Here is a 14,371-nt window from a genome sequence, read left to right as displayed (position 1 = left end):
CTTGCTAAGGGCAGGAGAGAGGTGCTTGTCACAGGGGCACCACCTGTGATGCACATGGGGAGGGCAGAGGCACGGACTTCTCCTGGGGCTGGGCTGTGAGGGGGAGAGGGGAGACCAGGGCATCAGCACAGGGTGGCCAGGGGCTGGGCCCAGCTCAGCCACCCCAAGGATCAGAGTCCTGTAGGGTGGCTCAGGGTTGGCCCCCTTGCTGGGTACTGGTGGGACCCCTGGGCCCCAGGCCATCAGCACGCAGCAGAGCAGCTTGGGCTGGGCCAGGGGGGCGTATGGGGCTGGGAGGAGCCGACCCCAGGCATGGACGGTGGGGGGAGAGGAACGTGGTCTGTGTCCCAGGGCAGGAGGGCTGAGCGGAGCCAGGCCCAGTTTTGCACTGGCCCCCATCCCCTCAGCAGGGAGGGGAGGGGGACGGGGAGCAAGCTGGCCCCTCCTCCACTCGCCCCGCAGCTGCTATCAGGGACAGGGTCTCTTCCTGGGGGGGGACACATCACCCCCCCAACGTCTGAGCCTCATCCATGTGAGCTAAACCGTCACCACACACCCCACGGCCAAGCGTCACACGGGGCCTCCACCAGGAAGCCTGGACCCGCCCCTTGGAGCAGAGGCTCTCCCAGCCATGGCTGCTCCTCCAGGGCACGCCCAGGGTGGGCACGGGCAGAGACGAGCTGTGTGCCCCACTGCAATGGCTGGGTTTCTGCCCGAGGCCTAGGCACAGCTTGCCTGAGCGATGCTGGACGTGGGGCGCGCTGCCGGCGCCCATAAAGCGCAGGGCGGGTGAGGCGGTCCCAAGGCGGCCCTGAGCAAGGGGCGCGGGGGAGCAGGAGTTTATTAGACACTGGGTTCAGGCCCCAGGAAGTGGTGGCAGTCCCTTTGCGTGAGCTGTTTAGGGGGTGGCTGTGGCCAAGGCCAGGTTAGGGGACACTCCCGCAGCAGGCAGGGGGCTGGGCACGGCTAAAAGGGCTTTAGGGCAGTAGGCCTCACGGGAGACGTCCCATGGGGTTGTGTAATGGCAGGAGCACGGCGGGCACCCAGTGGCACTTGCACAGGGCAGAGCTGACAGTTGAGCCCATGCGTTGGCGCAGCCCCATTTGTGCATATGCAAACCCCCCCCCCCCCACACACACACACACCCTGCGCTCCAGCCCAGCACTACAGGGCGGGGGGGCTGCTTCTCAGCCTGCAGGCCCCAGGGACGGGGCACGGGGGATGAGCTCCCCGGCTATATCCAGACAGGAAAGCGGGGCTATGGGCATGGGCCTGCCTGTGTTGTGGGACAGCCTCTCCCCCCTCCGCCCCCGCCCAAAACCTATCAGGGCAGGGCTTACGTGACCCTCAGGTCACTGTAGGCAGGTGCCTGCCCCATGTGCCCGGATCACAGCAGAAGGGCAGGGGCACCAATGCGGGGTCACTAGTCACATCCTCAGGCTTCAGCTGGGTTGATATGGTGGGGCGGGGGCAGGACTCTGGCTGGCCCCGCGGTGGAGTGGCCCAACAGGGCCTATGTCTGTGCAGCGTTTGGTCCCACGGGGCCTCCCCCCAGTTCTGTCAGTGCCTAGTGCGCCGGTGTGGCACATCGCTCCCCCACTAGGGGGCATCACTCTCCTCACTGGCTCTCCAGCCCTTTGCGCTCCCCGCCTGCCCCCAATCCACTTGGCTCCCTGCACTGGCCCGCCTGCCCCATGCCCCCACGCTGCTCTGCTGGCTTGGCAGGGCGCGTGCGCTGTCAGCACCGGGGCTGGGGCCTGTGGGAGCAGCAGGACAGCAGCCCAAGGACCAGCTCCCCCCGCTGTGCCAGGCATCCCAGCCTATGTATGGCTCATTGCTACCGAGGGGGTCTGACTGCTGGACCTGCAGCTCTGCACCCACCTCAGTGCTACCACCGTGGCATCATTAGCCTAGATCCCTGCAGCCCTCAGCATGGGACGTTAGCCTCGCGTGGGTCTGTCGCAGCCCTCGCTGCCGCCTGGGGCTCTCATCACACCCCCCAGTCCAGTTAGGGTGACCAAGCCAGAGCTGGCTGCGCTGGGACCTCAGGGGAGCCGTTTCCAACACCGTGTTGTGCCCCAGCTAGGCACAGCAGCAGTGCCCACAAGCAGCGGGATACCCCCTGCCAGCCCAGCCGTGGGAGCCCGGCCTGTGCCAGTGCCTGGTATGTGGTCACCGCCGTCGGGCAGCGATGCAGCCACAAGCAAAGCCGGCAGAGGCAGTGAGGCTCCGCAGGTGGGAACCAGGCTGGAGATGGTACTAAAGGCCAGCTCCCCCCAGCCATTAGGCCATGCGCGGCAGGTGGCAGAGGGGGTCTGGAGGCGGCCTGCAGGGTGGCTTTGGGGGCTCCCTCTGGCGGCTGGGGGGCAGGGGAGGGGTGCTGCTATGGCAGGGCGGTGTTTGCATGAGCTAATGATACCTGGCCAGACACGGCCAGCAGTGTTGGCAGGAGGAGACCTGAGGGGACCCTGGGCCAGGGCAGATGCGGGAAGGGGCTCCGAGCCCAGAAGCTGGACCGTGCTGGGCTGAAACCAGGGGAGTCAGTGGAGTGGGGGAGATGACATGGTTAGGCCAGGAGCAAGGCTGGGTTTTGTGGATACTGGCGAGGCCCCAGGAGGACGCAGCAGTCAAGCGTGGGAGGCGGACAGGGAGCTTTGGCTTGCTGGGCCGAAAGAGACAGGCAGCCTTGCAGAAAACAGAACAGCAACCAGCGCACCAGCCAACCGCTGGGGTGAGCAAGACCCATCCCCTGCTGTGCTGCAGCATGAAGGCAGGCTACCAGCCTCGCTGGCCAATGGGGGCTGAGCCATTCTGGCATGGTCCCTGAAGGCGGGCCAAGGGGAGGAAAGGAAGTAGTAAGGGCAGGCCAGAACTCCATTTGCTCATGTTATCCTGGGGATGTGTGCACAGAGGGAACCCTCCTAGGAACAGATGGGAATGGGGAGTCAGTGAGAACCACTGCTGGTGACAAAAGGCCCAGCGGGAAATCACTGTTGCAACCTGCATTCTTTTCCTCAGCTGTTGCCAGGGGAGGAGGGTCGGCGGGAGAAAAACGGGCTACGGCTGGACGGCCACATACTTCCAAAACAATTGTTGAATCTTTATTGACGTTCTGAATGCAATGACCTGTTTTTTACTCTTAAGGAAAATAAACATCTTTTAGAAACAGCTTGTTACACACAATCTTCAGTGTGAAGCAATATACTAATAAGTACACTAGTCTTAACATGTACAGTCTTCATATATATTATATATATGTATATGTATACATATATATACACTATATAATGAGGCAATATATAATACACACGATTTACCATTTTACAGTCATATGTACAAGATGCCACTAAAAATAGCCAGGATGTCAGGCAATGGTGCCAGGGACGCAGATAGTTTTTTTCCCATGGTCCGTGGCAAGCTTCTGAAACAACAGACAGTTCTTGGCCAGCAAACATTGAGGGCGAGGTGAGTGGTGGTGAGATGGCTAGCCAAGCGTGGCAGCATGAAATGCGCACACTACCACCAACAGACAGGTTACAATGGGTGAATTGGCTTTGCTTGGGGAGGGGTCCAGATTCTTGTCTGGCGCAATGCAACAACTGCTTAGACTGTTGGGGATAGGCTGGGGGTGGGGGGGTTGTTGCTCACATCCAACCATGTGTGATTCCAACCCGAGTGTGATGTTAAACACCTATCATTTCTCTATCTATGTAAGTAGAACCTCAGCGTTACAAACGCAGCGGGAACCGAGGTTGTTCAGAACTCTGAAACGTTCGTAACTCGGAACAGAACGTTACGGTGGTTCTTTCAAATGTTTACAACTGAACAGTGACTGAAGAGAGCTTTGAACCTTTACTATGCAGAAGAAAAATGCTGCTTTCCTTTTAGTTTTTTAGTAGTTGACGTTTAACACAGTCCTGCACTGGATTCGCTTTTGTTTGGTTTTGTTTTTGGTCTCAGCTGCTGCCTGATTGTGTAATTCCAGTTCCAAATGAGGGGTGCGGCTGCCTGGTCAGTTCAGAACTCTGGCGTTCGTAACTCTGAGGTTCTACAGCAATTCATTTTCAGATGGGCTCATTCTTTCTGGCGTCTGGCAGCATGGCCAATCTTCAGTAACGATCCCATCCAACACACTTGGACAAATACCAACCCAAACTGCCTCCGACCCCTTTAACCTGTGCGTGCGGCTCTAGCTCGTGTCTCTACGTTGCTGACTATCATGGATCTGATTTTGGAAATCTCCCGTAGGTCGTCTCATGGGTGTCAATGGGCCAACACACTCAAGGGCCGGGCGGGTCTAGGTCTGCGCTAGCGGGCTGTTTCCGTCTCGTTCAGCCCAATCCATTTACTATCCCTCCAGCCCCTGTGATGGAGGCAGCATTCCCGCAAGAACAAAGAATGGGCTGTGACATCATGGAGTGAATCAGCTAAGTGGCAAAGGGGCCAGGTCACAAGTGTCTCTGCAACCAGCAATGCTGGGGAACCAAAGCCATGGGGCGCCTGTATGCCGGTTTAATGGAGGGAAGTGTGCGTGCGTAGGGGAAGGAGCTGGTAAATTCCTACAGCTCTAAATGGTTGCTGGCTGCTCTCCGAGGGCAATTCTAACGAGGGGCGCTGGAAGGTCGCCTGGTTAGGCATCTGTGAGTTCAGGACTCACTGGTTTTGAAAAAAGGATGGGAACAAAGCTAGAACTGCTTCCAGCCCCAGCCGCCTCCAGCTGGAGCCCAGTTAGCCAGCCCCAGGGGTCACCCAGCCCAGCAATGAGAGAGGCCACTGCAGACCCCATCCCCTCTCCCGTCACATGGGCCTGTTTTTAGAGCACGCTTTTAAGCAGGAGGTGATGCTAGCGGCTGTTTGGGCCGGCTCAGGCTACAGCTGCTCAGTGACTGAACTGTCTGCTCCGCATGGTGGCTGCCAGCTCGTCACAGGGTACGGCGAGGGAGTGCCCTTCGCCCACCCGAACTCCCACCAGCGTCGGGGCACAAGGGGCAGCACAGAGCAGATCAGCTACTGCCCTTGCTGAGGTGAAAAATGCTGGGGGGGTCTGAGTGGCCCAGAAGTCCAGTTTCCAGCACACCGGAGAGATGGGAGCTTGGCCCAGGTGTGACCCCCAGGGCAGGGTGCAGGTGGCCTCTCAGCCGCGTACCGAGCCAGGCCAGCCCTGCGGAGAGGGTGAGATCTGACAAATCTCTGCCCAGCAGGGTGACTAGGACTAATGCCAAAATCCACATCTGCTCCTTAGAACCCAGCTGCCAGCCAGGCCCCTTGGTCACTCTGTGGTTCCTGGTTATGACAACGATGCACTCTTATCTAGCCCAAGCAGCGGGGAAAGGGCAGCCGTAAAGCTCACCAACACACATGGCGGGGGAGGAGGGAGGGATTGGGACTTTGCATGGCACACAGCAGCAGCAGGCAGCATTGGGTACAGAGGGAAGAATGGCGTGCCGGGTTGCTGAAGCCAGCAGCCAGGGCAGGGTCCAGACTGGTCTAATGGATAAGTATTGCTTGTCACTCCCTGCCTGAGCTGCTGCGGGTGCATAGAGCAGCACACACCAGTACACAAGTGCGGTCCAGAGGGAGTGGGAGAGGGGGCAAGAGGGAGGCGCTGAAGGCCCAGAGACAATGCAGGGAGGCGGGGTTGAGATCATTCTAATGAGCCAAACTCCCTTTTCCCGTCCAGAAGCTCAGCCCAGCCTTCAGTGTGGCTGCACCAGGGGAACCTCCAAGGGCCGAAACCACGTTTCCGCCTCCCCATGCACACACCAACTTCCACCCCCGCAGCGTCTCCCGCAGCAGCCTCTGCCAGTCGCCCCCCGCCTGCCCACGTGCGCCCCCCCCGGGGCTCGCGGCAGGGGACTGGGGCTGAAAATGAAAAACCAAACCAAAAGAGCAAAGTGTTGTTTCAAACATCAGGCCATTTTTTTTCTCATGTCGAGCACATATATACAGACAGACACCATGAGGTTTGCTGAAGGCAACATCTCAGATCAGATCAGAGTGAGATATGGAGGACTGGAAAGCTCTCATAGTCCGGCTGTTCCAGAGTAAGACAACATCGTCAGTAACCCTTTTACACTGTACCCCCTCCCCTCCCCCCCCCCCCCACCCTCCCCACCCCTGTGCAGCTAATGTAGTTCTGAAACATAGTCTGTGTTTGCCATGGGTTTTGTTATTTGCATCATCTGGGACCGGGTCAGAGAAGCCACCGTCCACGCGCTGCCTTCGTTCTCTGGTCAACGGAGTCCCACCGCAGCAGGTGTACCCAGAATCCACTTCAAAGGGAGGTGCTGAAAATGCTCCAGGCCGGGATTTACCTGGGGCCTTGTCCCAGGTGTGTTACTATCAGTGTCAGTTACAGGTCCTAAAGGGGAGAGGAGGAAAAACCTGGAACTGGATTTCTTTGCCCACTGGCTCCGGGGTAGAGTTCAGAGGGGGGAGGAGAAAAACGTGGAACTGCTTTTATGTGCCCACCTGGAATGGCTCTGGATAGAGTTCCAAGAAGACCCTGGAGCTGGATCTCCGTGCCCATCCGGAATGGCTCTGGTAGAGTGTTGGGGGGAGCAGAAGGGAAGAAGTAGAACCTGGAACTGGCTTCCCACCTGGCCTGTATTCTGGGTGCTCCCCCGTCCCAGGTAAACACTACTGCCCGGGGGAATGGACGCAGATGGGTACATTCTGCACTTTCGTCCTTGCCTTTCCCTGTGGGATCTTGTCGTTGGCAGCCACCGCTGAGACAAGCACCAAGGAGCCTCTGGGGTGACCTGGGCCTGGCGGAGGGGCGACTTCCCGGCAGATGGATTATAACGGCTGCCTCTGCAAAAGAAACCGAACAGGTTAATGGATCGGCAGCGAAAGGGTTAACTTGCTGCTCTGGGGGGTCCACCCCCTCCGAGGAGGCGCGAGAATGGTGTCGCCTTCCCGCTGAGCTGGCTGAATTCCAGGCCTGGCTTCGCCAGCACACGGGGAACAGGGTGGCATGAGACTCCCCGGGTTCACCCTGTGGCTGGCACTGCTCACCTGCGCTGGCCTGGCTCCAGCCAGGCTGCAGGCCTGTATCTGCAGCCTGTCGGCTCGACAGAGAGAACGGCCACCACCGGGGGGCAGAAGGACTCATCTCTCAGCAACCTGCCCTCCTCTGGCTTGTCCCTTTGGATTCAGTGCCATGCTAGCCATCTGCTGGCTTGCGGGTATCCTGCCCTCCCCAGAGTCTTCCAGAGAAAGGGATGCGTGCACCTCCCCCCGCTGCTGTCCCATCCTTCCCACGCTGGTGTCCTCTTCGCCATTGGTCCTGTACCAGAGGAACTGCCCTGCACGGCCTGTCCCTCCCCCCTCAGCTATACATTCTGCAACTTCAGCTTAACAAATCCGCTAGTGGGAGCCTCTTGGTCTGCGGGGTGTTGTGCATTCCCCCCGGGCCCACAGCCCCTGGCTTCCCTCCCTGGGCATCAGCCTGGAGCAGCTACCAGACACATCTGCACATTTCTTCCCACTCATCAGACCAGCTGGTGATGACCTGCCCGGTCTTGTCCCGACCGGATTACAAACGACAGCTGGGCACTGGCCCAACCCGCCCCCCATCCAAACACTCAACCCCCAAGCTGTGGGCACGTTCCCAGTCTGGATCCGGGTTGTGCAGCCCCGACCTCCCGTCTGAGTGCCTGTAATAAGGTGCACGTGCTGTAGCTGGGGAAGGAGAGAGGCAGGAAGTGCTTTTAGCGCTGATTAAATTATCGGGCCCCCCGGTCAGCATTTGGAAATGAGTTCCTGAGGGAAGACAAAGCCCTTTAGTCCCAGCCCTTCTCCTGCTGCTTTGTGGGGAGGTGGTGGCATCAGCAGTGAACTCCCCCCCCCCCCCGCCCTCCCCTTCCCCTCCAACGCTCCCGCTTCAACCTCACTTTGTTCCCTGCCTGCTTACGCCAGGCAGAACAACACCGACAGGCGCAAACGGCTCAGGCCGCCCGCGGAGCAGGAATCTAGAGGCAGCTTGACTCCATCTCTCTGGGAGCTGGAAGGGAAATCAGGGGGTGCGTTTCCCCAGGAGGGCAACAGACGTCTGGGACGAGTTGCCAGAGGCTGAAGCCAACAGAGCAAGGTGTCTAAAGAGGCTTCAGAGGGAGCTGAGATTTGGGGGCAGGAATGGAGGGCGACACGGCCAGAGTGCAGAGGTGGCTTGAAGGCCAGGCGGGAAGGGCAGGCCGTTGGGTTTGATTCCTGCTCCATAGGGCTGGCCATGAGCTGAGCCCCTGGGCTGGGAGGATGGCAGTGGGGCTACCCCAGCCAGCCCCCACTCCCCTCAGCCTGCTGGGGGCTGTGCAGGGGAACACACAGAATTGCCAGGGCTGTGGCCGGGGAAGCCAGGAGGAGAGGACAGATTCCTGGGTGGGGGGCTCTGGACTCACCTTATGTTTGGGACATTTCAGAGAGAAGTTCTCTTCAGTTAATAAGCAACCTGCGAACGGAAAGGAGAGCCCTACTTTAGAGGGTGTGGGTGAGGCAGCTGTGTGTCGTCCCCCCCAGCTCTCACAACCACCCACCTCTACCCGCCATTAGCCCGCGGACTGAGTGCTCTGAGCTGGGGACGGTGGTGGAGCTGTGAAGCCTTCTCCCTACCCCTGCTGATTTCCCCTTTGTCACAGGCATTGTCCTGCAGTGGACTGAATGGGACTCACTCTAGTGTCCATAACGGCTCCTCCTCCAGCAGCCAGAGGGGCCGCTCCCGGCTGATGGGAAGCCCGGCTTACGTCAGCCACGACTAGAGCCCGGCAGGGGCTGTGCCAGACCCCCCACGGCTCCCCCAGGACTCCTCACCCTCGACCTGCAGCACCCACAGAGCTCTGCCTCAGCTCCTCAGCCTGGACCTGCTCTTAAAGCCCCAGTCCCACCATTGCCCCTCGGCCCCAAACTCGGGTCTCTCCTGCCAACTGCACTTCGTTGCGCTAAATGAGTGATGGGGTTTGCTGCGGCCATGGTTCTGCCAAAGGGCTAAGCTGAGACTGGACAAACTTCTTCCCCTGGTGGGATTTGACGCAGGCCGTCCACAGGGTCGAGTCTGGGGAGATCTTGCTCGGTGGAGCCGGTCCCGCCCCATCCCAACCTGGCACATGTGCCTGGTGACTGCTGGGGGAGCTGGCGCTAGCTGGGAATAGGGCTGGCAGCAATTCCAGGCCTCTCCTCTCCACGGGAAAGCTCCCAGTACCAGTGGATGTCTGCGAGGCTGACAGTACGGCAGTCCAAGCTGTGAAAGAGGCCGGGGCTGCTCACGGCCTCCTCCTCCTCCGACAGCTCCCCCCCAGTGAGGCCGCCAGGAGGACGGGACACAGAGACACAGGGGATGGGGAAGAACGCTTGTGGCTGCTTTGATTCAAAAGCGCTTTCCCAACACCAGGCCCAACCGTGTGACTCCCGCGGAGATCTACAGGGCTGACTCTGGCCCCTTTACCTTAACTGCTTACGGCCCACATCTCCGTGCAGTGGGGTCCTCCCTCCCATGAGGCGCTGCGTATGGCGGGGACTCAACCCCAGGGAGCGGATGGCAGGGATGGGATCAGAAGTGCCCCCCTCAGCCCAGCACCCCACACTGCTCTCGTCCTTTCACTCTCACCCTTCATTCTTTCTTGCCTTTCTCACCCTGCCTTTCTGCATCGAACCGCCTTCTCCTAGCAGCCTCCAGGAGAGGGGCTGGGTGAGCTCTTTACAGCTCCCCCAACGGGCATCTGGCTGCTTACGACAAATTTGCAACATGGCAACGAACTCCACAATACTGCAATGCCCTTCCCTGCACAAGTCCCTTGGCCGGGACGAAATCCTCCCTGAAATCTGTGGGGGACAGAGTGAGGCTCCAAGACTGGCCGTGGCAAAGTGCCCAACGGTGCCACGCTGAAATTACCTTTAAGACCCGGTCAGTGGTTTTTGACTGCCACATAAATACCGTCCCATCTCTCTGGCGCACATGCACGGCAAACTGACACTGGGTGGTAACAAAATCGATTGCAGGGGCGTGCATAGAATAACACACTTGATCCTGGCCTGTTAAAAAGGCTTTTCCCTTCTCTGAAGCCTTCCCGATACAGATCACCAGTAACTCTGGCACCATGAACGAATGGGAAGTACCATTATACCCTTTCACAAAGGGGGAAACTAAAACCCAGTGGGATCGAGTAACTTGCCCAAGGACATGCAACAAACCTATGGCAGAGGCAGGCGTAGAATGCAGGAGACCTGACTCCCAGCCCCCCTGTTCTAACCACATAGGGCCACCCTGTGAATGATCACAAATAGGACATAATACAAAGTAATTAGACCAGCTGTGGTTCCTGTGAAGGGGGGACTAGGCCTGGAATAGGAGGCACGCGGGTCAGAACTGGTGGTGCACTGGCAGACCTGCTGAGGGAACTCAGGCCCGGCATGAGGGGCGGAGGGCCGGGTCTGAAGTGCATTGGGGAGCACAGACAAAGCTGGGTGCAATGCGCTGGTGCCTCTCGTTTATGAACCCCCAAATCCCATGGATCGTTAACACTCAGAAAGGGGGTCTCTGAGCCAGCCGCAATGGACGCTTATTCCCCACCTTATAGAACTCTCCTCATGCACGGGACTCGGGAATCGCGCCAGGAACAACCGAACCCTGGGGAGCAGGAAGTTGAGGTCCTTCAAGCCCTCATGACCCAACTCCCTCCGCTCCTAAGCGAGCCTTACCTGTGTCAATGGCACATGCGTAATGATAGGTTTGGACACATCCCTTGTGGCAGCACCCAACGGTTGCTCCTGCTTGTTGGCAACTAGAGCATCTCTTTAAATCCACCAACGGGGCATCGGGGGAAAAGAGAGAGAGAATCCAGTGAGGTCCAGCAAAGTAAATCCCAGATACAAGAACTAGCTAGTCCCCTGGCAGCCACGGAAAGGCCAGGAAAAGCTGCCACCTTCACATCCCCACCAGGTTCAGATTTATCCCATTCCTTCCTCAGCCCCACAAAGCCTGGTTGAGCCCTACTAGCGTTACCACACTCATTCATTTCCCCAGGACGGTGAGGTGTAACCCTTACCGGGGATCTGGCAACAGAACATGCTTCCATTGCTCCCACTGACTTCAGTGGGCACATGGCTGGTCCCTGGGATAGCACTCCTGCCCCCTTCCTAGTGCAATGGACATAGCCTTTAACCCTGTCCTCTCCACGGCCTACCACTGGGTTTTGTTAACCACCCCTTTTCCGGTGACTGGCACCAGAATTGCAGGCCGAAGAACACCGGTAACCAGACCCAAATTTGAACGCTCGGAGGCTGTGGCAACCCTTTATGCTCTAAAAGGGCATTAGCCCAGTGGGGTGTTGGGATGGGGTGGGGCTAATGCAACCTGACTGTGTGTCAGGGGAGGCAACTCCTCTTATTGCGGTGGGACAAAACACTCTTCCGGTGACTGCCCAATGAACTTGCTTGATGTATAACAGGCAAAATACTCTGCCCTTCCTGGTGCCTTCCATCAGAGGATCTCAAAGCAGTTCCCAAATATTCATTAATCCTCACAACTCCCTTGTGGGCTAGGTAAGCGTCGTCCTCTCCATTTTACGGAGGCACCCACAGGTGGAGTGACCTGTCAGAGGCCGGCGACTGAGTCAGGGACAGAGCTGGGTCTAGAATCCCGGCTCTTCATGTGCTCCAGTCTCCAGCTCGCCCTGCGCTGTGTGTGAAACGTATATGGATTTTGGGGTGTGCTCCTCTTTCTGCACTGTTCTGGGAACACGAGCTGTCCCTTACAAGGCCTGGTACAACTCGGAGTCTGCGTACGCTGCACTGCGTCAAACGGCTGTGCTGGAGAACATCCAGCCAGGGGCCTGCAGGTGGAAGGGTCAGGAGAGAGAGGGCACCTTGCACTGTGCAACCTGCAGAGCCCAGAGGGAAGGATGCAAGTGGAGCGTAGCCCAGAAGGGAAAGATGAAAACCCTGGAACTGCGGGGAATTGACTGTTCGATCCACCCTCCTCATGCTAACTGATCCCAGTTCCTAGCCATGACATGGGGTTCACTGCATTAGCATATCCTCGGGCCACATCCGCTCACTCACGCCAGCCCTAGCTCATGCCAGCCTGCTCTACAGCAGAGCTCGAGAGCAGAATTGGCCCTGTGCCTCTCCCCCCGTCATGAGACTCAGCAACTCCAAGGTACATCACTTAGAACAGTACAAGTGCGAGGTACAGGCGAATGGCGGTTCAAGACAAGGGATGGTTGAGCAATCGCTACAGACCCACCCCTTTAGGGGCTTTGCAGCTGGGGACTGAGGGCGAATGGATGTTTAAAATGTTCCAACCCTGATTATTTCATAAAGCTATTTAAATACCAGTAATGACATGCTGTAAAAACACAGCAGAACGCTTTATAACATCCCATTATCTGCACCCAGCGATCCCTCGCCACACTCTGAGGGCCAGATCCTCGGCCGTCATCCATCAGGTTAGCTTTGCTGAAGCCAATGGAGCGATGCCGAGTGACACCAGCTGAGGATCTGGCCCTGATTGGCTCTCCTTTGCCCGGCAGGTTCTGATGATGAATTATTACCAGTTCAGTGGCCCCACTGCTGAGCATGGTGCTTCAGAGACACGGAAGAAGGCGCAGAAGAGAGCTCTGCCCGGAGAAGCTAATCATCACTCTGCTTTTGAGCTTGTCTATTCTGCTTGTGGAACGGTGTGTGTACAAATGAGCAGACACACTTAGGCACAGGTGTAAATGCACCCGACAGTGAAAATGGCCCAGGCCGAGGGACACTGTAAGAACAGTCCAATGTGGCATATCCACTGACAGCCTCAAGCTAGTTGGTGTTTTGGGGCACGGCTGCCCCTTTGGTAAAACCATGGATTTATAGACTTTCAGCTGAACAAGGGCCATTATGACCCTCTAGTCTGACCTCCTGCATAGCCCAGACCAGACAACATCACCCACTATCCCCTGCATCCAATTTTGACGGATCTAGAGGTTTTTTTTAAGAAAAACATCAAGTCTCGATTGAAAGGCTTGGAGAAACCATCACATTCCCTAGGTAAATTGTCCCAGTGGTTAATTACCCTCATGGTGCGTCTTACTTGCACTAGATCCTTTTGGCGCAGAAAAGAAAAGGGGAAGAAGGGTCCCTTTGCCCTCTACTCTGCCCGTCACTGTGGAATCTGGCCAGGCAGCTTCTGTTTCTTCATCCCATTTCCCCTTCCCCTTCCGTCCCTGTTCCTAGCTAGCATTGCACCTGAGACGCATGCCAAGCCAGCTGTGGTAAAAGTGGGACAGTTTGCTTCCAGCAGATCTCAGAGTCCCCACGGGTGATGGATCTCCACAATTTTATGGGAACATGGAGGGTCACCTTCCCGCATGAAGAAAGCTTAATTGAAGGCCAAAATAGGCATCATGAGTGGGATTTTCAAAGGAGCACGTGTCTCACCGAAAGTCAATGGGACTTGTGCAAATACATCACTTGGGTGCTTTTGAGAATCTCGCCCATTGTTTTCAGCTTCTGCCCGGGCCTGATGCGTAGTTATAAGATACCTATCGCCAGACAAACCCAATCTATGCCCGTGCATTATTTTTAATTTCCTGGGAGCAACATTTCTTAAGACAATTGGCAGGTTTTCATTGTTGCTCCTCAGGCTTTTTATTAACGCACCGTTAAGCCTGGCTGTCTAACTGCATCTGTGGTGCTGCTATTTACTGTGTGTGCAACAGCACCGGAACCGCATGAGGGGCCAGGGCAGGGTGGTATGGGAGACTGTTCCGTCGCGCACCGCCCATCCACAGCAGGAATGTAACTAGAGCCATGGAGGCTGGTGAGGTGAAGGTGAACATGCTAACGTGCCATTTGGAGCCAGTCGACAGCAGCAGGTAAGGATCACGTGTCTGACTCAAAACGAGGTAGGTATTGGCTCTTCCTAATAAGACTTGGCTGGTGAATGTTTAAATCCCCTTTTCCTTCCATCTTCCTCTTCTATTTATTAACACTGTGTGAAGTCTGGGGACGCCAAGGAAAGCTCAATACAGGGCCAAACCCTGCAGTCTTTACCCAGGCTGACTTCCCACTGGAGTTGGCAGGATGTGGCCCCAAATGAATACTAAAGACACATGGCTGCTCATTAATTGGTGTTCCGGTTTCCAATGGCTTCCCACCAGGGGGCACGTGGCGTTTCGCTGGTGAAAAGGGCCCTGTGGGGGGTTTTAATTGCCCTATTTGAAAGTCGGCTGTGTTCTATTGGGACGGATAGAGAACGGGCTCTATTCGGGACGAGCATCGAATGCCCAGAAGAACAGGAACACATCATGGGGCTCAGTGCAGGGGTAACCGGGTGAAAATGCTCTGGCCTGCGAGATACAGATGATCTAATGGTCCCGTCTGGCCTTAACAGTCT

At 57.2% G+C, this 14,371-nt stretch overlaps 1 protein-coding gene across 5 annotated transcripts in view; it reads right to left on the bottom strand.

The window, feature by feature from the left end:
* Positions 1-6,710: 6,710 nt before the first annotated feature.
* Positions 6,711-14,371, bottom strand: part of RAI1 (retinoic acid induced 1) — a 132,555-nt gene continuing 124,894 nt past the window's right edge. For all 5 annotated transcript variants that reach the window (XM_054042639.1, XM_054042638.1, XM_054042641.1 and 2 more), the window contains 3 exons: positions 10,693-10,786; positions 8,400-8,449; positions 6,711-6,813 (listed from right to left, as the gene is read on the bottom strand). In XM_054042639.1, coding sequence (XP_053898614.1) covers positions 6,799-6,813; positions 8,400-8,449; positions 10,693-10,786 — 159 coding nt within the window. In that variant the 3' untranslated portion in view covers positions 6,711-6,798. The remainder of the gene's footprint in view (positions 6,814-8,399; positions 8,450-10,692; positions 10,787-14,371) is intronic.

The sequence above is a fragment of the Malaclemys terrapin genome, chromosome 10 (assembly GCF_027887155.1).
Source record: "Malaclemys terrapin pileata isolate rMalTer1 chromosome 10, rMalTer1.hap1, whole genome shotgun sequence".
Taxonomy (NCBI): Eukaryota; Metazoa; Chordata; order Testudines; family Emydidae; genus Malaclemys; species Malaclemys terrapin.
This window is presented reverse-complemented; position numbering and strand designations above follow the sequence as displayed.